Source organism: Medicago truncatula, chromosome 5 (genome assembly GCF_003473485.1).
Source record: "Medicago truncatula cultivar Jemalong A17 chromosome 5, MtrunA17r5.0-ANR, whole genome shotgun sequence".
Taxonomy (NCBI): Eukaryota; Viridiplantae; Streptophyta; class Magnoliopsida; order Fabales; family Fabaceae; genus Medicago; species Medicago truncatula.
In genome coordinates, this window is record NC_053046.1 from 1,937,476 (window position 1) to 1,962,556 (window position 25,081).

A 25,081-nucleotide genomic window follows, 5' to 3' on the forward strand; every position below is an offset into this window, starting at 1 on the left:
TTGAAAAGTGAATGTTGCTGGCATTTTTCTTTTATAAATGAGGATAATCTCAACTTATATCTCTTACGAAATGATATTATTCATTTGTTTTAGACAAATGGAGATATCTTTACTTTATGTTCAGAGAAATGTTAACCGGTACCCCGAACACTAATTAAGAAGCAAATATAGCATGTATTGCATTAAGAATTGTGTTGTCAATCCCTTAAAAGTCAATAAAGTGTATTTTTCAATTTAGGCTGTGTTTGGTAACACAAAAAAGCTAGCTTATAGCTTGTTGGACTAGCTTATAAGCTTGCTTTGATAAAATGAGACGTGTTTGGTAAAAAGCTTTTCTCACTAGCTTTTTAAGAAGCTAATTCAAGTAGCTTTTTATACTTTCTTCCCATTTTAACCTTCTTAATTTTAATTTATTTTATTATAATAATAAAAAACTACCCAATATCTTCTTAAACTAACCACGTTAACCATGTATGGCTTTTTAAATTTTCTTGTCCACTTTTTTGTTTTTTTTTTTACTTTGCTCATAATTCATATAATATATAATTTTATATAAAATTTATAATAAATAGTGAAACAAGTTTAGTTAAATAAAATTCATAAAAATAAAATAAAAATTGTTAAATAAAAAAATTCGATTGAATTCATAAATACATTTATTATTTTGGAGATGAAAATAATTTGAAATATATTTAAATATTTAAAAATAAATATGTTAAGTGATAAAAATTATATATATGATATTAAACAAGCATGTCCTTTTATGTCATTTTATATTTATAATCACTTCAACAACTAATTTTACCAATCACTTTTAATTTTAATCAGCTAACTTTTCAGCTATAAGCTATCAGCTATAAGCTAGCTTTTCAGCCATCAGCTATAAGCTAGTTTATAGTTTTTTTTTTATCAAACACACCCTTAATAATTTTTTTGTTTCGTTAACTAATGTCTTGCGGGCACCCGTTAAAAAAAAAAAAACTTCAGTTCATTGCGTCACTCGTGACATATTACGACATATCTATACCCACGCGCAATACTATTACACCGATACATTTACACCATAACATCTGGGCTTTGTAAAGGTTGAGAATTGAGATCTGTCTAATAAACCATCCACGATTTCGTTTCAACGTGTGTAACCTTCACGCCCTAGGAATGCGCGTGGGATTTTAGAACCTAATAAGCACCGAAATGGAAATAGTTCTTTCTTAGCCACGTTTTGAAAAGAAACAAAGTCTTTATTAACTTCTTTCTTCTTTCAATCAAGTTGGGATGGATCATGGACCAACCAAAGATACATACATACATGTACTATGACCTGCCAGGCTGACATGGAATTGGTAATCACTTGATCATGAGTTGAGTTGGTCCCTGCTCATTTATTTCCTGTTCCAACTTGTAACACATTATTTAATTTAATTTAATGTGTAACACAACCTTCATTAATACCATCTATCCACAATTTTGTCAAGAGTCAAGACTACTGCACTCTTCTTATGAAATGTCAATTTTTTACAAAAATGTTAATTTACTCCATCCGATCTCAATTATAAATAATAAAAATATTTTATTTATGATCTTTTATTTGAGAGAATAAAAATATTTTATTTATGATCTTAAATATAAACAAATACTAATTACTTTTATATAATTTAATGTTATGATTCCTCGAGCACCCTTCAATTAATTTATATTTTATTTTTTAATAAGTTTTATTCTCATGAAACAAATTTCTACAAGGAATAATTTGAAAAATCTAAACAATAATTATCTTTTTTATTATATTAAGAAAATTAAATGGCCCTATTTTTTTGGGCTTAAGTAATCTTGTGTCTAAAAATTTACTTTTAAGTGAATAAGTATGGTGTTGGAGTTGAACCCCGACCTTATCTTGTTCATACCAATTGAATTAAGTTCACGGAAACGCAATAATTATTTTTTGAAAGGGCGAAAAATTCATTTTTGTTGCTTATAGATGAGGGTGAAGAGGTGACTCTTTTTCATACAAAGTTCGTGAATCATAAACTCTTTATTCTCCATTTAATAAAAACCATTTATAATTACTTTGACCATTGAAAATTTTGACTTTATTTTTATGGTCCATCCCATCCCTCCCTCTAATTGGCTAGCCTAAAACCCCTTTGACTCTGTAAATCTTCAACCTATATAAAGCACACCACTTCAACCTCTTCTCTCACAATCTACATCCGCGCTCAACGATAACATATATCCATAAAATTTTCCTTGCTCTTTACAATTATACATTGCAGATGAATTGGTCTACTTCAACAACAAGCACAAGTGATGACAGCAACAAGAAGTTTAAGGGAGTTAGGCGTAGAAAGTGGGGAAAATGGGTATCAGAGATTCGTGTTCCGGGAACTCAAGAACGTTTATGGTTGGGAACTTATGCTACACCGGAAGCTGCTGCAGTGGCACACGACGTTGCTTTTTATTGTTTAAAAAGACCTTCTACTTTGGACAAACTCAACTTTCCTGATATTTTGTCTTCTTATTGTATTCAACAAAGAGATAATTTGATGTCTCCTAGGTCTGTTCAAAAGGTTGCTTCAGATGTTGCTATGGATGTTGATGCACGAAACATTGCAAGTCAAGCAACAACTTTGCCAGAAATGAATCATATGGATAATGTTGTTCCTGATGATGTTTTTTGGTGGGATGGTTTGGGTGATGATCAAGGAGTTTCTTGCAGTCAACAACAAGAGGATTTGAACATTTCCATTGAAGACTATCTATAATTTACAACACTCACACACCCTGCGCATGTGTTAAAATGTGGTGGTATATTATGTTTAGATTTAGATGTATACTTTAGTGGTTTACAAGTTACAACAAGTGGTTAGTGTTGAAATGTAATCAAGAAAAATGAAGAAAAAAAAGGACTATTTCACACTTAGATACCATTTTTGTGTTGAGTGCGTGATACACATGTAAATGGCAAATTGACTTATATTTTGCAATTGGAATGTATGTACTATGTACACATTTCATTTTCTGAGTTAAGAGAGACCTGTCATTATTATTGTCAGAGGGGAAAAATCCCAATGAAGTTCACTTCGTACCGTGCCTTAACTACTGTTTACTGTCTCAGGAAAGCTCCAATATAGAAAGAAAAGGACCAAACTAAAAGTTATCATTCGTACCATGTCAATTTACCATTTACAAAGACCTATCATTGTCATTTTCATGTTTTAAATAAAAAAACATTCAACTTACCATTCTTAACTCATCATTGTCACATAAAATGTAAAATGCTTTTATAGCCATATACATCAATAATAGCATTTGAATTGAATGTAATCACAATCTCTTACACATGTGGATCCACTCCTTAAGAACCTTGCCAAAATATAATAACTTCTGGTGGACAAATTTGTACCTTTCATTTTCATTCCTCTTTTAGACCACTCAAAAAACTCATCCTAATGAGGAAATTGGCTCTCTGATAAATCAATCAAAAGTATCCTCACCAACTTGGTTTATTTGAATCTGTTATGAGAATAATTTCTGCATGAAAAGCATAATTAATTTTGAGGTGTTAGTTTGCATGGAAACCTGTCCATCCAAGTACAAGTCTTCTAAAAGATGAGGTGTTGCTATTTTATATAGAAAAGTATGAAGTCAATAGTTGTTCATGAAAAAAATTGAAAGATTAAGGAGATGGTAATATGTATGGAAAGATCAATTTAGCAGTCTAATTCATTTCTTTTTAGCAGGGCTATAGCAGAATAACAGTTCGTATATAAATTTACTCGTTAAACTCACTGGAAAAAGAAAGAAGATCAAGTTAGTCCAATTGAAGCTTTCTTCAAGCAAAGAAACAAATCTTACATGCATATCAAAAGTACTAACTTGAAATCCCAATATAACATTGAAGAACATTATTACATTCACTTTTATTTTCTTTTGAAATGTATTACAATCGGCTTGTATTCTTTTTCTTAGACAAGCTTCCCATAGCCTTTGCCTTCTCCTTCAAAACATATTTTTGTGTCTTGCCGGTTGATGTCTTTGGCAGATCAGCAAACACGACAGTTTTTGGAGCCATAAAGCGAGGCAAACGCTTTTGACAGAATTGTATTATCTCTTCTTCCGTAGCATTGTGCCCTTCCTTCAACTTCACAAACGCACAAGGTGTCTCTCCCCAATACTCATCAGGTCTCCCAACAACAGCTGCCTCAACAACTGCTGGATGACTATAAATAACACCTTCCAACTCAATTGTGCTAATGTTTTCTCCCCCGGATATGATAATATCCTTCGACCGATCCTTAAGTTCTATGTAACCGTCAGAATGCTTTACTCCCAAGTCACCAGTCCTAAACCATCCACCTTTAAACGACTCTTGTGTTGCTTTTAAATCCTTTAGATATCCATTCATCACAGTGTTTCCCCTAAACATCACCTCACCCATGGTTTTCGCATCAGCCGGTACACTCTTCATTGTGACAGGATCTTTTATGTCAAGTCCTTCCAGTCCAATATGTTGTACTCCTTGACGCGACTTCTTTTTCGCCTGCTCCTCTCGAGACAGGCTACTCCATTCTGGTTTCCATGTGCAAATTGATCCAGGACCATAAGTTTCTGTCAAACCATATGAATGAACTAAATCAAATCCTAGTTCTTCCATCCTAAAAAATACGTCCGGTGGCGGTGGAGCACCACCTGTCATCACTACCACCTTCCTCGGAAGTGGCTTTCTGATATCAGGTGGTGCATTTATTAATGAGTTCAGAACTGTTGGTGCACCCCCCGTGTGTGTTACTTTGTGCTTAAAAATATTGTCAAATATCCCTTTAGCAGTTACATTTCTTTGGCAAACATTTGCGCCACCTTGAGCAGCAATACCCCAAGGAAGACACCATCCATTGCAATGAAACATGGGAACACACCATAAATACACCGGCATAGACTTCATCTCATTGAGAAGAATTGTAGCCAAAGAATTAAGATAAGCACCTCTGTGGCTATATACTACACCTTTAGGACTTGATGTTGTTCCAGAAGTGTAATTCAAAGAAATTGGATCCCATTCATCTTTTGGTCTTTTCACCTCAAAATCAAGTTTCCCTTCGGATATAAGATTCTCATAGATCAATGTTCCGGGAGAGACTGATGGATGTGCATCACCCTCCAAAATTAAGACCAAAAGTGGAAGCTTGGCCGTCGATTTAGACAATATTTCAAGTGCTCCCTTAGCAATATCAAGTAATTCATGATCAACAAAAAGGATTTTTGCGTCGGAATGCTTTAACAGCAACGAAACCATCGATGAATCATGACGAGTATTCAAGGTACATAGAACAGCCCCTGACATTGGAACACCAAAATGCAACTCATACATTGCTGGAATATTGGGAGCCAACACAGCAACCTAAACAAATAAGTGCAAATTCACAACAAGCACAAATTATCAACAAGAAATTTCAGACCAACTTATAATCATATTTCCTCTAAATACACAAATTATAATCATATTTACGTGTTCCATACAAAATTCTAACTAGCTGAAATTATAAAGCACAGACTCAGACATGGACACTAGACACTCGACACCAATAATTATTTGGAAAAAAAACATAATTTACTGTGACACATCTAGACATGCCTTCAATCAAAAGTGTAGGTGTTGCATAGCCCAAAATTAACAGAAAAACAAAAACAGGCTAGTACGATAAAGAAAATGAAATCTAATAAAAAAAAAAAAAAAAAAAAACCACTGGAATTATATAATCAAAGGAGAATTAAAGTATGTCGAATTTGAATTTCTTTAAAAAAGGAACGAACCACATGATGAGGAGAAACACCGAGTTGAGAAATGGAAGAAGCGAGTTTGATGCATCGTTGATGAGTTTGAGACCATGTGTAGGTGACATCGTTGTAGATGATGGAGACTTTGTTACTGTAAACAATGGCTGAACGTTCCAAAAAGCTGATTGGAGTGAGAGGAACGTAGTTAGCGTTGCATTGGATAGTACCTTCCATCGTCACCTTCTAACTGTTTGATCTTTTGTCTGAAAAGAAACACGTTTGATAGATTATTAGATAGAACCGTATAGTTCACGGGATCATATCATATCATCGTGTATTTACCCCCATATTGCGTGTGGATGGATGTCATGTGCTCCAACATTTTTATTACAATATATATTGTACTTGTACATGTTTATTAAATTATACTATATTTAAAATTCTACTGAGATATGATGTTTATTAATTAAAATATATAAGACTTAATCAATACAAGTAAACAAAATGATTCTCATGATTTTATTTCATTTGAAAATGTACAACTTGTCATTTTGTATTATAAAAAATTAAAAGGATTTCTTTATACCCTATGAGTTAATGAAGGAGTTTTTTTAAAATGATTTCTATGTTTTTTTCTTTCTAATATTTGGATTATTTTATTAGTATAAAATAAGAGTTTAATTGGGTGGATGGAGACAGTCTAAAACTGTTTTGCGCACACAATCAATAATAATTGCCAAACAATTAAACTAAAATAAAATTAATAAAAAGAAATAGAAAATAATCGTGATGCGCGTATCGCGTATGTTAATGTTGTTACTCCTTCTATCATCTCTCTCTCTATCGTATTCTTCTCCCAAGAACTCTGCTATATTGTTTTTGCCTAACACAAACTCAAGTGCAGTTTTTCGAGAGAAAACAAAATATATAGATAAATTCATGCATGCTCTGTAATGGAAAATTGAACATTTTTATCGAAAGAAAAAAAAAAGTTGCATACTTTGCAGAAAGGTTCTTGTGCCATGTCTATAGTTCTTTAATTTCTTTGTGCTGCCTTCTTCCTTCTATCACGTGATACCTGCAATTGCGTTTTCAAGTTTTCCCAGCACCTCTTAAGTTGAAGTTTCATTGGCGCTCCTAAAAATAATATCGGGTAAAAATCTGATTGATTCCTTTGATGCCCAATCGCTTTTAATAAATGTATATTAACTAAATTAATTTCAAAATATTTCAAATTGTTTTTTTTTTCAATTTACTTCCATGCTATTGCTAAATCATCATTTAAAGTAAACAAGATACACTTAGTTTATAGAGACATCAAATTATATATATGAGACAGGATTCGAACCTCAAAATCAAACACTCCACTTATTCATTTTAAGAAGTGAATTTTTAACTTTTAATGACTACTTGACAAAAAAAAGTAAACGAGATATGACAGAAAAAGTGGAATAATAATTTTTTGTTTCATTTAATTTATGATAAACAATGACACCAAATAAAGTAGTAAGAATAAAATGAGAGAAAATTTATTAGATATAAGCCCAAATGGTGCTTCGAGTAACATCTTAAAAACACTAAATATAATTACCAAACACATTTATTTATTCATTTGACGAAATTGCAAAGTCATTATAAATTTACACACACAAGTGGAGATACTGAGGTTCGAACCCCAGTCATAGCATCCGGCCTAACAATTTCGACATTTTGTCAGTTGAGCGAGGATTTATGGATTCCATTTGATCTACTCTGATGTAAATCTTTTTTTTTTTTCCGAGGCATTTTGGTATAAATCTTAGAGTAGATTACACTCTCCTCCCTTCAAAGATGTTTGGATTACACTCTACTCCCCTCTTATGTTAAAATATACACTACCCAAATCATATTAGAAAACATTTCACTCCCGTCCCTTAAGAGAAGCCTCAATTACATTCCTCTCCCCTCTTTTGTTAAAATCTACACTTTACTCCCTCAATATTTTTTTATTTCTAATAATCTTGCAAAAAAATAAATAAATCTAACACACTTCGAAAAAAAATAGTATTGATGTATATATTTTAATATAATCAAAATTTGAATACATATTTTTAGCTATTTTTTATTCACAATTTCAATAACATATAGTTTTAAACCCTATTATAAAATATGAAAAAACCAAAGATAAAATTAAAATATGTGAAAATTTATTAAATACAATAAAGTATGATTATTTAAAAGTTAATTTTATACTATAAATTATAAAATTAATAGCAAAATATTTAAATTTAATTATCATTGAAATTTAAATTATAAAGAAATGATTTTTTTTTTTTTTAAGATGAGTTTCTCTAGCCGTTAAGCTACTTGACCAAAAATTATGCATTATCCCTTACCAAATAAGCTAAGCTCACGTGGACATGATTTTATTTTTTTTAAATGGTGGTTCAAAATTATTAGTATATATCATAAAAATATTTATTTATTTTAAGATTAAAGTGTAATGCGTTGTAATTCAAGCATCTTATAGGAAAGGGGAGTGTAAATTTAACTTTTCAAAAGATAGGAGTATATATTTTAACATAAGAGAGGAGGGGAGTATAATTCAAACATCTTTGAGGGGAGGGAGATGTAATTTACTCTAAATCTTATCTCTTTTTTTGTTTTTTTTTGAAGAATTATTATCTTATCTTATTCAATATAATAAATTATCCACTACAAACTTGTACTATATTTTTTTTTTCGAGGCATTTTGATATAAATCTTATCTTATCTTATTCATGATAATAAATTATCCGCTACAACAGTTCATACCGCCAAACACATAATAGAGGAGTTATGTCATAATCACACTCTAGTTGGTCTTATAAATGACTCCCATAAAAATATTTACTGTTACAGTGATGTAGTAGAATCGAATTCACTTTATTTTTCCAACTTTATCCACACAAACCAACCACGTTACAATAGCTTCCCTGTCAATTGGATTGAACAAAAAAAATCCTTTTGACCCACCACATATTTCTCATACATTGATACGTAAACAACGTTATGAACCAACCAATGACTACAAATACACAACTGTGCTCCTTGTGCTAAAAAGAAGAGCGAGGCAAACATTTTTTTCCTATAAATTTAGTCGCTCTCTGTTTAGCAGGATACCGAACTCCGAACTCATAAGTTATAAACTTTTTCAAGAAGAGAACCATGGAGGATGGTAAAAGGTTGAAATAATTCTGACCTATCTAAAGTGAAATCAACAGGTCTGCAATACATGACGACGGTATTCTCCCAACGCCCATATGGGGAATATGTTTCTGTATGCAGCATAAGTGATCATGCAATTTTTGTTGAAGACTCCCATTATTTCCTGAAATGGTAGAATATTAACATGATTTAAAATATATACATGGGTAAAGAGGGAGTAAAAACAGAGTTATATGGTCTTCAACAATACCTCTTGCGGAAAGTCACCATTCTCCATTTGAGAATTTATCAAGCATACAGCTGCGCGGTGCAGTGGTGTTGGATCTCTCTTGGCCTGTTTCATTATATCGAAATGGATATCATTTTTATTCTTCTACAACAGAATCAGGATTATATATACAGATGTAATCAGATGCAATACGTTGACCAAGTAAGTATCCAATCATTTGGGAAAATGTCAAATCATGTGACTAGTATAGAAACCCAGAAACCAGAATGTAGTGGCAAACAGAAAAGCAATCATCGTATTTCAGGGTGGCAAGCATCATAACAGAAAAGTAAAGAGCCATGACTATCATACAGATATTATCAGTGTGTTCATAAGTTTGCAAGATTTTACAAATAAAGCATTTTCTTATTAGTAGGAGTCAATTACATGAATTAACCAACACTTGTATCATGTATGAAGTTTACAGATAGACGATTAACCTCTAATCTCCCTGAATTATTTAGCCTATAGATTTTTAGTCTCTCTATAGACCTCTAAATATTTGATTATCATGCATTTGGTCAACCCTCTGCACAAGTGTTGCATTGATTATTTACCAAACATGCCCAAATCACCTAAGACGAGACTCTACCATCTTCTTTTACAATAGGAGCTACCCTAGTTTTCATTAAAATGATTGTATTCCTAATCCTATCATGTTTTGAGTAATATTCTTCTGCTATGCAGGGCTTCCTTGTTAGCTCTTTACTGCTCAATATTCATACTCATACATACTCATGCCACATTACAATTTTTCTGTCACTAATTACACTCAAACATGCCTCCATCTCATTAACCCTACTTGGGTCTTCTAGTCTCCTATCTCCGAACATTTTGTATGATAGGTCCAAGGTACTTAAAACATGATATTTGTGGTACTTTATGCTAAAACTTTTCTAATAATTCTTGTGGGATGCAATCAATCATGGATTTTTTGTTTGCCGAAAAACAGGCTAATGTTTGAATCCATTTGATGGTACTTAGGCTTGCTAATTAAGTGATCAATTTAAAATAAACTGTGGGAACCTAATATTGGTCTGTGTGGACAACAGCGAAGGCTTTAACCTTCAGGCACATGATGGGAGGTGCTAAGGTAATACTTGCCTAAATCCCTTCTGCTATCACATGGTTATCATCACGCTCCATAGCTTACCCCATTGAGAGTTGTCATACGAGATTGAGTGAACAGGCAGGGAAGGCTTTGTCTTTCTTATTTTAGGAACCAGAGATCTCAGAGGTTTGCTCCGAACAAAGATTGATCATGTCTTCATCAAGTAAGATCAGTGCACTAAATTCGTATAATATGGTCATGTTTATTCTTACATTGTATACTCTCCAAATATTCATTCTAAGCTACAGTTTGTGTATCACTAACTAAATTTTAATTTTATATTAATCCATCTAGTTAGCCTGTTGTCGTATGTTTCCAGTACTTGTCACCTAATCTTTAAAATTTTATTTATCGCTTCTCACGACTCTTCAACAAGAACAATCTCATTTCCAACAAGCATTCCCTGTGAACCTGTGACAACCTCTCTAGCCTATGTTCAGTAAACAAATCCAGAACCTATAGAAAAATAAGGGCTCAAAACTGACCCTTAATTCACACCTTTAGTTATTGGGAAGTCTTCAACATTCCCACCTAGTGTTGTAACACTAGCTGTGCCCCTCTCATACATTATATTATTCCCTTTCTACATCAATAAAAGCCATGTATAAGTTTAATTAATCCCATCTACATCTCACCATCAATTTTCGTAACAGATATATAGCTTCATTGTTGATCTACCGGGGATAAAACTAAATAGATTTATGTGATGTTGGTGTCCTCTTAATTTATTCTCAATCTACCAAAGTTCCACAGGTGACTCATGAGCTCCATCATCTATAGGTTGCACAGTTTTGTATGTCCTCTCTGTTCTTAAAAAAAGAGATTAAATACTTCTCCTTCATTTATTTCTGATGTTGGAGTAGACCTAGAAAAACTATAAGGCTGTGTTTGGGAGTTTCGAGGGGAGGGGGAAGGAAGGGCTTTGGGAGGACAAAAATATAGGGGGGAAATTGAGAAATCTTTCACATTTTTTAAAAGACTATTTTTTTAGAGTGATAAATTAATGCTTATGATTAATATATTTTTAATTTTAAGAATATTATAACAACATATATTAAATTTGAAGAATTCACATAAACCCTCCAAAACCCCCCAAAGCCCTCCTCCAATACAATTTTTGTAGTTCCCCCAAAACCCCTCCAACAATGTCCTCTAGTTTTCCCACTTACTTCATCCTTTTTTTCCAAACTCTCCCCTCCCTTCCCCTCCAAACTCGCAAACAAAGCCTAAGAGAAACTATTAGGAAGGATCTAGAGATAAATGAGTTGGAGAAAGACAAGGTTTTTGACAGAACACTATGGTGTCGTTTGATTCATGTTTTTGATAGAACACTATGGCGTCGTTTGATTCATGTTTTGATAGAACACTCTGGCGTTGTTTGATTCATATAGCCGACCCCACTTAGTGGAATAAGGCTTGATGGTTTCAAATCTCATAATCTTGTTAAAACTATATTTTTAGTCATCTTTTGTCTTTTTCCCCCATTCCCTTCCACTCATCAATAGGTATGTTATCTAGTCTATACGACTATACACCTTACCGTTAACCATCCCCTTCAATGGTTTTTGTTGAGAAATCTCACATTTGATGAAGAACACGTGTTAATAAGTGGTGGGTAGGACCAACTCAAATTATAAGACGGTATCATAGTCTATCCAAGATCAGTTCGACCACCCGCTATCGGGCCACTTGGTCATGTTCCAAATGTCTAGTCCTGAGCGTGAATGTGTGTGTCTGTGTTAAAAAGTCTCACATTGGATGAGAGATGGCCTGAACATGTATCTATAAGTGGTTGGTAGCCTTCACCTTACAAGCCAGCATTGTGAGGGTTGAGTTAGGCCTAACCCAATTTCTAAGAGTTCTATTTACCTACTCTGTTTTGCTCTATTTTCCTTTGATTCAAGCCTATGAGAGTTAAAAGAAAATTGCTGTCTTCATCAAAAGTTTATCAAAATAACTCTATAATCTTCCTTAGAAAAAAAAACAAAAATATTAATAAACTTAAAAAATTATTAAACAACAATCATACTTAATTACCCATAAAATTACAAACCAAAAATGATGGTTTTGTTAAGAGTGACGTTGGTTTTAGATATCTAAATCAACAATAAATAATCACTAATCAAATTATTCTTTACCGTGTTTTTAGGGTATTGGGGGGATGGGCTTTGGTAGTGATTGGATGATTTGAATTTAGAAATTATAAATAAATACGGTATATCTCAATCACTATAGCAGAACCAAATATATCTGTTAGTCGTAATATTCTTACTATCGTTTAGAATGTCCTCAAAATTTTCCTTCAACAAATAAATTGTGAAACCAACTTTAATAAACATAACTTGTAGGGTGAGGTTATAAGTAAAACCAGATGGAAGGGGGAACGGGAAAGGGCTGAGCCCTCTGCCCATACTCTCACACTCTCCATCCACAGAAGTGTAGTGTTGAATGCTGATATCAGATCTGGCGCGACAATGATGTCAACTAGTAGTACCAACAGTCGATCATAGAGGATGATATGTTGTCGTTCTTATGAGACATTACAATTTACAAACATATATTATCTTTAAGTTTAAGCGCCAACAAGTTATTCTCACATGGTCACACCTCTCATGAATGATTTTCAATTTGAAAAACTAAATAGCAATCCTAAAACAAATGAAAAATATTGGCAATATTAGTACAATTAAATAATTGTATCATTAATATGAATTTATTTAGCCAGAGACAGGCACACCTAAGCTATTTAATTAAATTGCTGAATAGTCCTTTGATTTAAATAAACAGACTGTCAATATGACTAACTATTCTAAAACAAATGAAAAATGTTTTTGTGCAATAATAAACGAAATCAGTATAATGGCAGCACCAAAAAAGTTGCAAAGTTTGATTCATACCTGTTCAGCCTCAATGAGAGCCAGCATAGCCCACCCAGTGTTTACTACATGGGACCTGTTGCTTTCCAAATTTGAATACACCTGAACAGAGACATTGCTAAAGAAATGACTCGAGAAAACATTTACATAGTCAAAAGTAATCAAATATTCTCACTCAAGTATTATTTTAAAAATTGATGCAAAAGTACATTTCTAAGAACCAACAGCCTAAATGAAACTTCTGCAAGCAGTATAATTAATTAATCATTAAAAGGATAACAAAATACTAAATGAACTAAAATTCTAGACAAATCCTAATTGGATACATAATCTTAATAAATTTAAATTTCTTAAACTAGGCGTCTTATCAAATATAAAATCCCTAAATGAAAGATATCAATGTCCTAAATCACACAGCTATCAACTTGCAAAAAACTCTCATCCAAAATGTAAAAAATGTTATCTAAACAAGCCAGATTTAGTTGGCAAAAGTATCCTCCCTGATCAATGTAGCATTTGCACAGGGCTGTATGTCCATTATACTAGGTAGCAATGTAATGGAGCTGTGAAAGAGCCAACATACTCATCAATATCATCCATTTAGTAGGAGATATGGTGGTGGCAACCATGCTGAAAGCTTTCAGGCGAGTTTACGGTGACGTGTTGCCGTGTGCGACACTAGGTTGACAAAGGGAGCAAAAGAGTACAAAGAACGACCAATTATGATTATTTTATGAAAAGGGGAACCAAAAGCTGACAATTTATTTTGTGGAACGGAAAGCTATAATTTCCTAATTTTGGGAGACTAAACATATTTAACCCAACTATGAAACTCAACTGCATAGGTATGAACGTTACTGTTCACTAGTTGAGAATTGCCTTTATGCCAAATATTTTCATTTGATGCAAACTAGGAAGACAATGGAGACCCAATGGTATTGGGATTAAGAACTATGCCATTGCTCAAGAAGAGTCTTGACTTTCTAATTCCCCACTTATAGATGACTACTTCAAATAATGGACTCTTTATAGGAGACATGGTCTTGCATTATTACACGTACATACATTAGATTCTTGATTTAAATCCATTCTTAATTTTGCATACTCTGTTACACCTACATGCTTGAAACCATTGCTACAAGAGACCATAAGAGCATACATGTTCCAAGATATTAATTAAAAAAAACAAAAAAAAATACTTATTTGAATAGGTTAACAAACAGGTGCTTATTATAGATTCTGCAATATAAAAAAGTGAGATTGACATTAAAAACGGCAAACTTGACCTTGTTTTGACATGAAAGATAACTCTCTCCCCAACCACCAGATGGGAGCTGCTTCGACAGCAAAAAGTCACAAGCTTTACGGATGCTTAAGCAATTACTGAAACTCTTCCCAGCAGCAATCAGCCCTTTTACCCCAAACCAAGTGCCATAAGTGAAGCAAACTCCCCAAGAACCATACCTGTTTAGCAGTTTGAGTGGTTAGTGGTCAACTAAATGAAGTTCAGTTCCATTCTGAAATTGAAGCTGACAAAAAGATGAGTAGAGAAAACTTGTGATGCAGGGATACATAAAAGTTATATATAATATCAATAGAAAATCTTATTAAAATAGTGGTTTCCCATAAGGAGGAGCAAACCATGAACCATCTGAAGCTTGTATTTTTTCAATAAAGGCAGCAGCTTTTTCTATACAGCGTTGTATTTCTTCCCGACGATGCCCAGGATATAGTTTCCTAAATGTTGACAAAGCCTGAATTGCTGCTGAGGTACATTCCACATAACTATATAGCAAAGAATAAGGAAATAAAAATAAAATTAAGATTGGAAATGATGGAGGGGATGAATGGAATAGGGAAAAAAATTGATATTCCACAAGTATTTGATAGCTTACGTATAATCAATAACAATGTCGCCAAAAGTTTCAGCAGGATTGCATATCTGACAACAGGGAAGGCATTACCAAGATCAGTATTTTGTATTAATATTCAATTAAATTTAATACAAAAAACACCTCAAATTCTCAGGACCAACTAGAACCCTAATCTGAAATGTAAGTTATCCAAATGAAAAAAATATATATTTGTTCTAAAACATGATTCAACAAGTAGCAGCTTTTGTAACATCCATCCAAAACTTTGCTTGACAACCTGACAAATCAATGAATAAAAGTAGTTGAGGTTCTAAGACTTTCAAGTAGCCTAGTTAGATCATTTCCATTTTTTTATGATAATTGATTTGTATATAAATAGATTATCGCCAAACTTTAAGTGAAATCAAAGGAAGATAGATTACACTTAAAACTTACCTACGACACGACATCTAAAGGGAGCTCAAGGAGCGCTGCTTTTAAATTAAAAGATTGAAACAAAAACAAAGTATATATTTTGTTTTTTCTAAAGCATGTGCCCTTTACCATCACATGCTTCACATTTCAAAGAAGATAAACTAAAACAAATGAAAGCAGGCCTAATTACGAGAGAAGGCTACCTCCAACCAGCTATAAGATCGTGTGAGCTCATATGTTGCAAGGCCACCATCTTCATTCTGCAGTGAGTGGAAAAATAAATACATTTAACACATAAACTTTGTATTATACGAATCAAATTGATAATCATCTCAAGTTGGCAATTAAAACTAATATCTTTTTTAATAAATTATAGCATTATACTTCAAATATTTTATAGGAAAATTTCTTCTCACTGCTTTTATAGTGACTTTGAACTGGAAAAAAAAATGGCAATGAGGAAGACGAAGGCGGTGATAAAGAGAAGGCTGAGGTTCCACCAAAAAGAAAGACTTCCGAGTAAAGATGATTAAAATGGCGATGATGGGGAGAAGATGATGGGAGACCCTTAAAAAATAGAGTTGGGTCCATTATTGGTCTTTTTCTATTAAAAAGCATTGCAAGCAAGGAAAAGCTAAATCATTTTCTTGGTCTTTTCTGAACAAATTACACTAGCACGTGTATTGCAAACATGGAAAAGCTAAACTAGAGAAACTATAATTTTACAGTTAAGGAGCGATGGGAAAGTGTCATTGAAAGAGAAGAGTGAGGGTCAACGGGAAAAAGTGTTTGACAAAAGTCCTCTGATGCTTTTTCCTGTGAATTTGGTTAAACAGTTATGTCTCAATCACAAATCCATAAAACCATTTGAAGAACCGTGATTTATGTTAAGTAGGAACGGAACAAATAGCATAAAATAATCACCATAATTTATTTGCTACGACTAGTATTCAGATAATCTGATTTGAATCATGAGGAATCTAACTACCTGTAATGAGATAATGACATTTACAGCATCATATAATCTCTTTGCATCCAATGGTTCACCAACAATCTCAGGTGCAATTTTAGATAGCAATAGGACAGCCTGAAAAATGAAAATAGAAATCAAAATAAAGAATCAAATAAGCAAGTCTAAATTTTTTCCATGAATAATTACTTTCAGTCCTTCAGCTGTGCAGTCAGATATTGGCCATCCATGATCTGCAGTTGAAAAGGGCCAAGCACCTTTTGAAATGTGACGGTACCATTTACTAAGATCACCAGGACAATCTTCTGAAACCTTTTAAGAAAGAGAAGAGATTATGGTCAACAAGGACAAACCGATGCAACTTTTAATAGTAAATAAAAATAATTACCTGTGAATTCTTAATGAATGTATGAGCCTTTCTTAGAGTTGGACCAAATTCTTCAATTAGGTTAGTTGAAATAATTGCTTGGGCAATAAATGAAGTATCCCATAGTTGACTGCCATTGTAGCCCTGCAACAAAAATTAGTAATGCATAAATTTGTAATATTAATTTATTTTATCAGACTTTAGCTTAGAAAAGTTTGATTGTGCTGTAACACTGGTTCCACATAATCATAACAAGACAACAGTTATGTGCAATTGAAAGAAAAAATCACTAGATAACTCCAGCAAAGGGAAATAAGTTGACTTGTATGTTGACCTGCATTTTCATGCCATCTTCAGCAATCCATAGATAATCATGGATCCTTGGAAGATGCAACTTGAAAGCCTCTGAATTTGGATCTTCTACCCAGCAGCAAAGCATATTTAACACCTAATAATAACCATTGGGAATAATAATAACTAAATAATCAGTATTACTTTTCTCATACTCCTTCTCAAAGAGTGGAAGTAATAGACAATGAACAATTGAAGGGAGTCCCCGTAGAAGCTTGCCACCTCTCATGAATTACCTTATTTACAGGACCTATGCAAATATAACGAGTATTCTCATCTTCATAATGTATATGCTCCATTACAGTCTCGACAGCCTTTTCTCTCAATTTTTTGCAAGGCCAATTCATGAAAATAGGTTCAACAACCTTGTGTAGAGTTGCCCAAAGAATATCTTGCACGAGTGGGTGAGGATAGTACAAGTCTTCCTGCACAAAAACAAAGGTAATCCTTTTGTAACTCTCACTTAACTCTAGCTAAATTAAATAGATAGTTGAATAGTAGAGAAATCAAATGACAAGTTCTATTTGTTAGAGGTGTGAAATTATTCACGAGTCTTTACTTAAAAGCTCAAGCTTTTGGGAGAGTTAGTCTATGACATGGTACCAAAGCCCAGATGAACAAGTGATCGCCACTTTAATCATGAATGCCCCAATTATTTTAAATAGGTACCATATTAGGTATATTGTTCCACTTTCAAGCTCAAAGGGCTCTTGCATAAGGGAGCGAATTAGAGATATAAATAATTCATGTGTGCTTTCACTAAACAGAAATCCTATAATAAGCTATAGTGATGGACGAATATAGAGGGAGCAGAGTTCGTGCTAAGGATACGAATGACATTGCAATAAAATAGAAATCCTAGTAATGAGTTGGTTTTGGAGTAGCAAAACAAAGTAATACACTAGAATGTGGTAATAGCAACAACATTCAGGTTCAGCTTATTCCAGTTGGTCCAGATGAAACAATATTCATTACAACGTTTTCATAGGACCAGTTATGCAGTTTCACTAACCTTTGCACATAAATTGCGAGCCTGATTCCAGTCTACATCATGGTATGGTACAGTAAAAAGCTCTTTTCTCAAAGATAATATTGTTGGTGTGATTGGACCAACAAACCTCTTTCCGTACAAGTAACACATTGGCAAATAGACCATCCGGCAGTGACACCACATCCTTCCTATAATGCATAAAATTTAATTTATTTTCTGATGTAAGTAAGGAATGATAGGTATATCAAAAAGCATTAACCAGTTAAGTGCTAGTTTTTCAAATGCTTTTTTTAACCAAAAGATTCCTTTTATTTAGTTATGGAAGAACAAGAACCTGGATGAAATGGAAGAATGTATGGAAGGAGCCATAACTCAGGTGGCAGGGGATTATTTCCGGACCATTCGAACACTCCAAGTACCTACCAACAACGACATTAGAAATTAATAAACCACAATGCCATGTCTGTTAATAAATAATATCATCAAAAATAAGGCTAGGATCTTAACTGAAAGCCACATCTTCCCCCAGGATGTTATATGAGTAGCACCACCATGCTCAAGAATCCAGTCACGTGCCTTCTCCATATCCCCTTCTCCATCGTTTGGTCCCTCACCAAGCAATCTTAGAGTAACATAACTCAAAACAGAACCAAACATGGTGCTTGGACCTTCAATATGCAAACCCCATCCACCATCCTTATTCTGCAATAACATATAACGAATTAGAAAAACTTCATATAGAATCCCATAGATTAGTTAGGGGGAAATTCTTACCTGATGATTATAAAGGTAACGACGCATTTCCTTTCTATGCTCGTCTGTTAAGACTGCATTGAGAGCCCCAGTGATAGACAGAGTAATTACCTGTTCAAATGAAAATCTCAGTTATTATTATACAGTCCTTATTGTTATCAATGAGGCGTGGAAACAAAAAAAAAAAACACCCATGTCTGTTTGGCAAGACCAATAAACTAACTTATAGCTTATAACCTCACATGACAAAAAAAGACTTGTTTGGTTGGTAAGTTTCATTTCATTGCGAGCTTATAATCATTTAGGTCCTGTTTGGATAAACATCTAAATTTGCAGCTTATAAGGGTACGTTTGGATTGGCTTATTTTTGAGCTTATGCAAGTAAATAAGTTTTTATGTATTATCCATAAGCTTGTCAAGGTAGTTTATGAAGATACAATTTTCATTAGTGAGAACTTATGAATTAGCATAAAAGCTTATTTATTTGCATAAGCCATTTTTCGTAAGCTCAAAAATAAGCAAATCCACACAGGTCCTAAGTGCTTATCATGCGAAGTGCTTATTTCTATAATAAAAGATAAAATAAAGTTAAACTGTTTTTGTTAAAGCTATAATCTGATTTCATAAACTATCTTGGAGCGCTTACGAAAATAAACTAAAAATACCTTACGAACATTTGAAAATTGTTTTCACAAGTACTTCTCCCACTAAATAAACCAATCGAAACATAACCTTATGATAATTGTGATTTCATCAGGAGCTTATTCATTGAATATAATGTGAAAAACAAAAAGATGATTACAACAAAAACTTACCAAGCCAGGCAAAAGAAACATAGGACCAGCATAATCACCAGGCCAATGTCCATCATGACTCTGAAGAGTTGAATAGAAATTCAAAGCCCTTCTTAATGTTGTTGTCACACTCTCTTCATTGACATCTTCAACATCTTTCACTCTCACTTTGGGTATCACTTCCTTCATCGGATTCTCTTTCGCAAACTACATAACAAATACAATACACTGTCAGTATGTATATATAGTTATTTTACACATGTATGTATGTATCAAATGATATGTTGTCACCTGAATGCGCATAAGAAGATCATCGCTGTGTTTGTGGGAGAAGCGATTATTACGAAAATTTTGACGAACGGATTCGATATCGGCGAGATCTTGTGGCGATCCGGAGTTAGGATCGAACTCCCAAAGTTGTCTACCGACGTGATTGTTTAATGTACGAAGCCATGGACTGCCTCCTTCTGCAACTTTCAGTTTCCACATTTTTCTTTTCTCTCTCTCTAATTAACTTAACTCAATGCAACGCAACTATTGATTAAAATCAATTAATTAGATTATGAAATGAGAGAATTTAGCATAAGTGAGTGAGTGAGAAGAAGAAGAAGAAGAAGAAGAGTAACAAACAAACCTGTGTCTGTGTGTAGCTAGCTTTGACACCTGTGTAATTCTGGTTAGGAGAGAACGATTGCAATGATTTGAAAGAGGAGAATCAAATGAAGATGGTTATAAATTGATTTGATTGATATGAATTAGTAGTTGAAATTGAAATAAAAGAAGTAGTAAAGTAAGTAAGAAAGATACTTATATGATATGAGAGTTGAGAAAGTGATTGTCTTCATTTAATTTACAACAACTGTCATCGATCCAATGGTCACGGGTGGGCGGAGCTAGCAAAGCATCATGCTAATTGCTTTACTAATTCACTTTTTAGTGTAAGGGTTTAGTAAGAGATTCAATGATCAATCTGATTTTTGTAAAAGTTACTCTTCACAGCTACCATCGTAATAAAAAGTATATGTTGTGTTTTGTTTGATTCTAAATTGTGGGATTACATAAATTAGAGGTAAGAGAATGTACAAAAATCACAATTTTTTGTCTTAAGTGCAAAATGTCAAAATAACATTTTGTCTGTCTACCAAACATCTTATAAAGTAAAAATTGTTCAACGGTTTTACAAGTTTTTATCTTGTATTATATTATTCAGTATATACATTTTAATGGATCAAACACATCTTATGAAAAAAATTGTTGCTTGATGATTACAATATGGTGAGTGATACTGAAGGATGCACTTAGCAAAATCTATTCATTCATGTCTGCGTCACTGCGTGTCTCTCTCGTCTGCCTGAAAATGCTTACTATCGTGCAAACCACTATTACCTTATGTATGGGCCCAATAATTAATACTGATTAGTTAGTGCATTGACTAATTGATATCGATCTCAATCAGTTATTAGTGTACATACACACATACTCGTGAGGAGGGTGGCAAAAATACTCATGCCCACGGGTACCCGTGGGTAAAATCCGTCACAGAACGGGTAACTAAACGGGTATAATAAATGGGTATTTGACCACATATTATTATATGGATACGGACACGGATTTAATTGTATCCATATCCACGGGATACCCATACCCAATAATAAATTAAGTATATTACTAAAATATCCTTATATATCTTATCTCATCCCAATTGATAACCTTATTGAAAGAAATTTTCCTGCCCATCTAAGATTCCTCATTAATAACCTTTTTTTTTTTTTTTTTAATTCATCTTATTTAGTTTACCGTTTCTACTTCATTCACATCATAAAAACATATGTTATGTATTATGTAAGAATCATGAATTATGTATGATTTATGAAATTTTGAATGGATTATGTATGAATGTTTAAAAGTTGAAGTTTTTTGGTAATTAAAAACATTATTTGTACTAAAAAATAAATAAATTCAAAAATCAATGGGTACCCATGAATACCTTAATACCCACGGGTATCCACATGATGGGTACCCAAGAGGGTACGAGGTGGACACGGGTATCATATTTATCCAATGTGGCGGAGACGAGTATCATACTATCTGTACCCATGGGTACTCATTGACATCCCTACTCGTGTGGGTATATTCATACATATTAATTTTTGTTTGTCAAAAAAGAAAAGAAGATCAAAGTATAGTTCATTTGATGTTTTCTTCATGCAAAGCAAATTCACATGCTCAAGTACACATTTTTTTACAACTGTTCATATAACAAGTGAAAGTAGTAATTAACATGAAATCACATAACATTGAAGAGTATTATTATTTATTCTATTCTATTTTATTAATCGGCTAATGTTTTCTTCTTATACAAGCTTCCCATAGCCTTTGCCTTCCCTCTCAGAACATATTTTTGTGTCTTTCCAGTTGATGTCTTTGGTAGATCACCAAACACAACAGTTTGAGGAGCCATAAAACTAGGCAAATGTTTCTGACAAAGTTGTATAATCTCCTCTTCTGTAGCATTGTACCCTTCCTTCAGTTTCACAAATGCACAAGGTGTCTCTCCCCAATATTCATCTGGTCTTCCAACCACAGCAGCCTCAAAAACTGCTGGATGACTAAAAATCACACCTTCCAACTGAATTGTGCTAATGTTTTCACCCCCGGATATGACAACATCCGTTGCTCTATCCGTAACTTCTATGTAACCATCAGTATGCTTTACTCCCATGTCACCTGTCCTGAACCATCCACCTTCAAATGCATCCTGTGTTGCTTTCAAATCCTTGAGATATCCATTCATCACATTGTTTCCCCTAAACATCACCTCACCGATGGTTTTTGCATCAGCCGGCACACTCTTCATTGTAGCAGGATCTTTTATATCAAGTTCGTCCATTCCAACATGTTGTACTCCTTGACGCACCCTCATTTTCGCCTGCGCGTCTGGAGGTAGACTAGCCCATTCTGGCTTCCATGTGCAAATTGAAGCAGGACCATAAGTTTCAGTCATACCATATGCATGAGTTACATGAAATCCTAGTTCTTCCGCACTAGAAAAAATATCTGGTGGTGGTGGAGCACCGCCACTCATCACTACCACCTTCCCAGAAAGCGGCTTCCTAATTGGTGAATTTATTAACATGTTCAGAAGTGCTGGTGCTCCTCCCATGTGAGTTACATTGTGCTTAAAGATATTGTCAAATATATCTTTATCAGTTACATTTCTTAGGCAAACATTTGTGCCACCTTGAGCAGCAATACTCCAAGGGACACACCATCCATTGCAATGATACATAGGAACACACCATAAATACACTGATGTTGATTTCATTTCATTAATAATAATTGTAGCCAAAGAATTAAGATAAGCACCTCTATGGCTAAAGATTACACCCTTAGGAGTTGATGTGGTTCCAGAAGTGTAACTTATTGAAATTGTATCACATTCATCCTTTGGTCTCCTCACCTCAAAATCAAGTTTCCCTTCAGCTATAAGATTCTCATAGATCAATGTGTTGGATGAGACAGAGGTGTTCTCATCAGAGTCCAAAATTAAGACCAAGATTGGAAGCTTGGTGGTTGATTTTGAAAGGATTTCAAGTGCACCCTTGGCAATATCAAATAATTGATGATCAACAAAAAGAATTTTGGCATCACAATGATTCAATAACAATGAAACCATTGATGAATCTTGGTGAGTATTGAGGGTGCAGAGAACAGCTCCTGACATTGGAACAGCAAATTGAAGCTCATATGTGGCTGGAATATTATGAGCAAGCACAGCAACCTGCCCAAATAAGTGCAAATTCACATCAAACACACATCATCAACAAGGAATTTCAGTCCTAATTATAATTAATAATAATTTATAAATGAATTTAAATCCAATAGAGAGAGCACTAGGATACAATTTGATACATAGGTACATGTAGCAAAGTTGATAGATTAGATGAATTGGAATGGATGGGTGAAAACAATCCATTAGTTTAGTGAAATTCTTTAAAAAAATTCAATACATCCATTAAACATAAAAGTGGTGGAATCCACACGATTTCATCAAGTAATAGAATAAATGTTGAAAAAAAAATGTCTATAACACTATTTTATTTTCAATGGACGAAATAATTCAATCCATAAAATTATATTGAGAATAGTTGTTTTTTATTTAAAAAATGTTCAACGTTTTAAATATTAACTTAAATACATTTTTGACCGATAAAAACATGGAGAGTCTCTCGCAAATTAATATCATAGTCATCATAGAATTAAAGGAGAATAAAAACATGAAGAGTCTCCTACAAGTTACACATTGATGAATATTGACAAAGAAAAAATGCAAGAAAGTGGATATAAAAAAACAAACCACATCATTAGGAGAAACACCAAGTTGAGAAATTGAAGAAGCAAGTTTGATGCATCGTTGATGAGTTTGAGACCACGTGTAAGTCACATCACCATAGATGATAGAAACTTTGTCACTATAAACAATGGCTGAACGTTCCAAGAAGCTTATTGGAGTGAGAGGAACATAGTTGGCGTTGCACTTGATACTACCCTCCATATTTTTTTTCAAATTTGTTTTTTGTTATATTCAATAGTTTTTTCTTTTCTTTTTCTTTGTCTTAGAACCTCGATATATATAGGCAAATAATTCTACTAGCTTCCATTTTTTAATGGTCATTTAAGGTTTTCTTTTAATAGATTTTTTTTATTTTTAGTGAAATACAATGAATCACTTTACCTTTTTCCGTTAATGAAATTAATAGGAGTTATCCATTTGGATAAGCAAAACTATCCATTAGCTTGTTCAATATTATGAAATATACAATGCATCACTTAAAACCTCGATATATATGAAAAAAAAGTCCACTGTTTTTTTTTTTTTATATATAATACTTTTAATTATGATTCATATGTATGATTCATCCTAATCCCCTAAAAAAATTCCTAAATCTATATCGATATTTGACTAGAATAGTTGGTGAAATGTGGAAATCAAAGGGTGGTTCATCTAGACTCGGTTGATATTTACCCATTATATGTAAATAAATTTTAAACAAATTTAAAATAACCAATTATCTATAAAAAAAAATATTATCATTTGAAAAAACCTATTTATTATATAAAAAAAAGGGTTAATTATGTTTTTAGTCCTATAAATATTCACAGTTTTGTTTTTAGCCCCTACAGAATAAAATCACATTTTTTAGTCCATGTGACATTTTCCTTAAGCATTTTAAGGACCAAAATTGTTGATGGAAATTTTTGACATAGACTAAAAGTGCTGATAGAAAATTTTATAGGGACTAAAAATGCTGATGAAAATTTGTATGGTTAATTGTGTTTTTCACCCCTGT

The 25,081-nt window shown here is 33.2% G+C and overlaps 4 protein-coding genes across 8 annotated transcripts; 1 reads left to right on the top strand and 3 right to left on the bottom strand.

Annotated features, from left to right (window-relative positions):
• Window positions 1-2,185: 2,185 nt before the first annotated feature.
• LOC11437172 (ethylene-responsive transcription factor ERF020) lies at window positions 2,186-3,292 on the top strand. Its single transcript, XM_003610897.4, has one exon. The coding sequence runs from the start codon at window positions 2,274-2,276 to the stop codon at window positions 2,760-2,762; it is 489 nt and encodes a 162-aa protein (XP_003610945.1). The 5' UTR covers window positions 2,186-2,273; the 3' UTR covers window positions 2,763-3,292.
• Window positions 3,293-3,785: 493 nt separating this feature from the next.
• On the bottom strand, window positions 3,786-6,924 carry LOC11440944 (probable acyl-activating enzyme 1, peroxisomal). Its single transcript, XM_003610898.4, has 3 exons — window positions 6,776-6,924; window positions 5,812-6,038; window positions 3,786-5,398 (listed from the first exon to the last, which is right to left on the bottom strand). The coding sequence occupies exons 2-3, from the start codon at window positions 6,007-6,009 to the stop codon at window positions 3,941-3,943; spliced, it is 1,656 nt and encodes a 551-aa protein (XP_003610946.1). The 5' UTR covers window positions 6,010-6,038; window positions 6,776-6,924; the 3' UTR covers window positions 3,786-3,940.
• Window positions 6,925-8,590: 1,666 nt separating this feature from the next.
• On the bottom strand, window positions 8,591-20,752 carry LOC11428926 (cycloartenol synthase). Of its 4 annotated transcripts, none has more exons than XM_024784373.2 (20): window positions 20,538-20,752; window positions 20,365-20,393; window positions 20,022-20,264; window positions 19,752-19,937; window positions 18,958-19,047; window positions 18,691-18,885; window positions 18,518-18,602; window positions 18,205-18,371; window positions 17,429-17,617; window positions 17,176-17,289; window positions 16,863-16,985; window positions 16,664-16,786; window positions 16,493-16,591; window positions 15,708-15,764; window positions 15,112-15,158; window positions 14,858-15,001; window positions 14,503-14,680; window positions 13,238-13,318; window positions 9,212-9,295; window positions 8,591-9,124 (listed from the first exon to the last, which is right to left on the bottom strand). In XM_024784373.2, the coding sequence occupies exons 3-20, from the start codon at window positions 20,217-20,219 to the stop codon at window positions 9,011-9,013; spliced, it is 2,274 nt and encodes a 757-aa protein (XP_024640141.1). In that variant the 5' UTR covers window positions 20,220-20,264; window positions 20,365-20,393; window positions 20,538-20,752; the 3' UTR covers window positions 8,591-9,010. The 4 variants fall into 4 exon arrangements, with proteins under 4 accessions (XP_024640141.1, XP_003610947.1, XP_039690271.1 ...); XM_003610899.4 differs by having other exon boundaries at window positions 20,365-20,403; XM_039834337.1 differs by lacking the exon at window positions 20,538-20,752 and having other exon boundaries at window positions 16,863-16,990; window positions 17,181-17,289; window positions 20,365-20,523.
• Window positions 20,753-21,960: 1,208 nt separating this feature from the next.
• LOC11436191 (probable acyl-activating enzyme 1, peroxisomal) lies at window positions 21,961-24,299 on the bottom strand. 2 transcript variants are annotated; one of them, XM_003610900.3, is made up of 2 exons: window positions 24,088-24,299; window positions 21,961-23,511 (listed from the first exon to the last, which is right to left on the bottom strand). In XM_003610900.3, the coding sequence occupies exons 1-2, from the start codon at window positions 24,283-24,285 to the stop codon at window positions 22,063-22,065; spliced, it is 1,647 nt and encodes a 548-aa protein (XP_003610948.1). In that variant the 5' UTR covers window positions 24,286-24,299; the 3' UTR covers window positions 21,961-22,062. The 2 variants fall into 2 exon arrangements, 1 of the variants encoding a protein (XP_003610948.1); XR_005646277.1 differs by lacking the exon at window positions 24,088-24,299 and adding an exon at window positions 23,643-23,856 and having other exon boundaries at window positions 23,369-23,511.
• Between the last annotated feature and the right edge of the window lie 782 nt (window positions 24,300-25,081).

Bases quoted from the DNA above. Each gene is read 5' to 3' on its own strand.
- LOC11436191 (XM_003610900.3), bottom strand. From the start codon at position 24,285: ATGGAGGGTAGTATCAAGTGCAACGCCAACTATGTTCCTCTCACTCCA. The intron at 23,512-24,087 runs GTTTGTTTTTTT...TTATTTGGGCAG, and splicing joins GTGTTTCTCCTAATGATGTG to GTTGCTGTGCTTGCTCATAA.
- LOC11428926 (XM_024784373.2), bottom strand. From the start codon at position 20,219: ATGTGGAAACTGAAAGTTGCAGAAGGAGGCAGTCCATGGCTTCGTACA. The intron at 18,886-18,957 runs GTAAGAATTTCC...ATGTTATTGCAG, and splicing joins GTTACCTTTATAATCATCAG to AATAAGGATGGTGGATGGGG. The intron at 13,319-14,502 runs GTCAAGTTTGCC...GTCTCTGTTCAG, and splicing joins ATCTTTCATGTCAAAACAAG to GTGTATTCAAATTTGGAAAG.
- LOC11437172 (XM_003610897.4), top strand. From the start codon at position 2,274: ATGAATTGGTCTACTTCAACAACAAGCACAAGTGATGACAGCAACAAG.
- LOC11440944 (XM_003610898.4), bottom strand. From the start codon at position 6,009: ATGGAAGGTACTATCCAATGCAACGCTAACTACGTTCCTCTCACTCCA. The intron at 5,399-5,811 runs GTTCGTTCCTTT...TTATTTGTTTAG, and splicing joins GTGTTTCTCCTCATCATGTG to GTTGCTGTGTTGGCTCCCAA.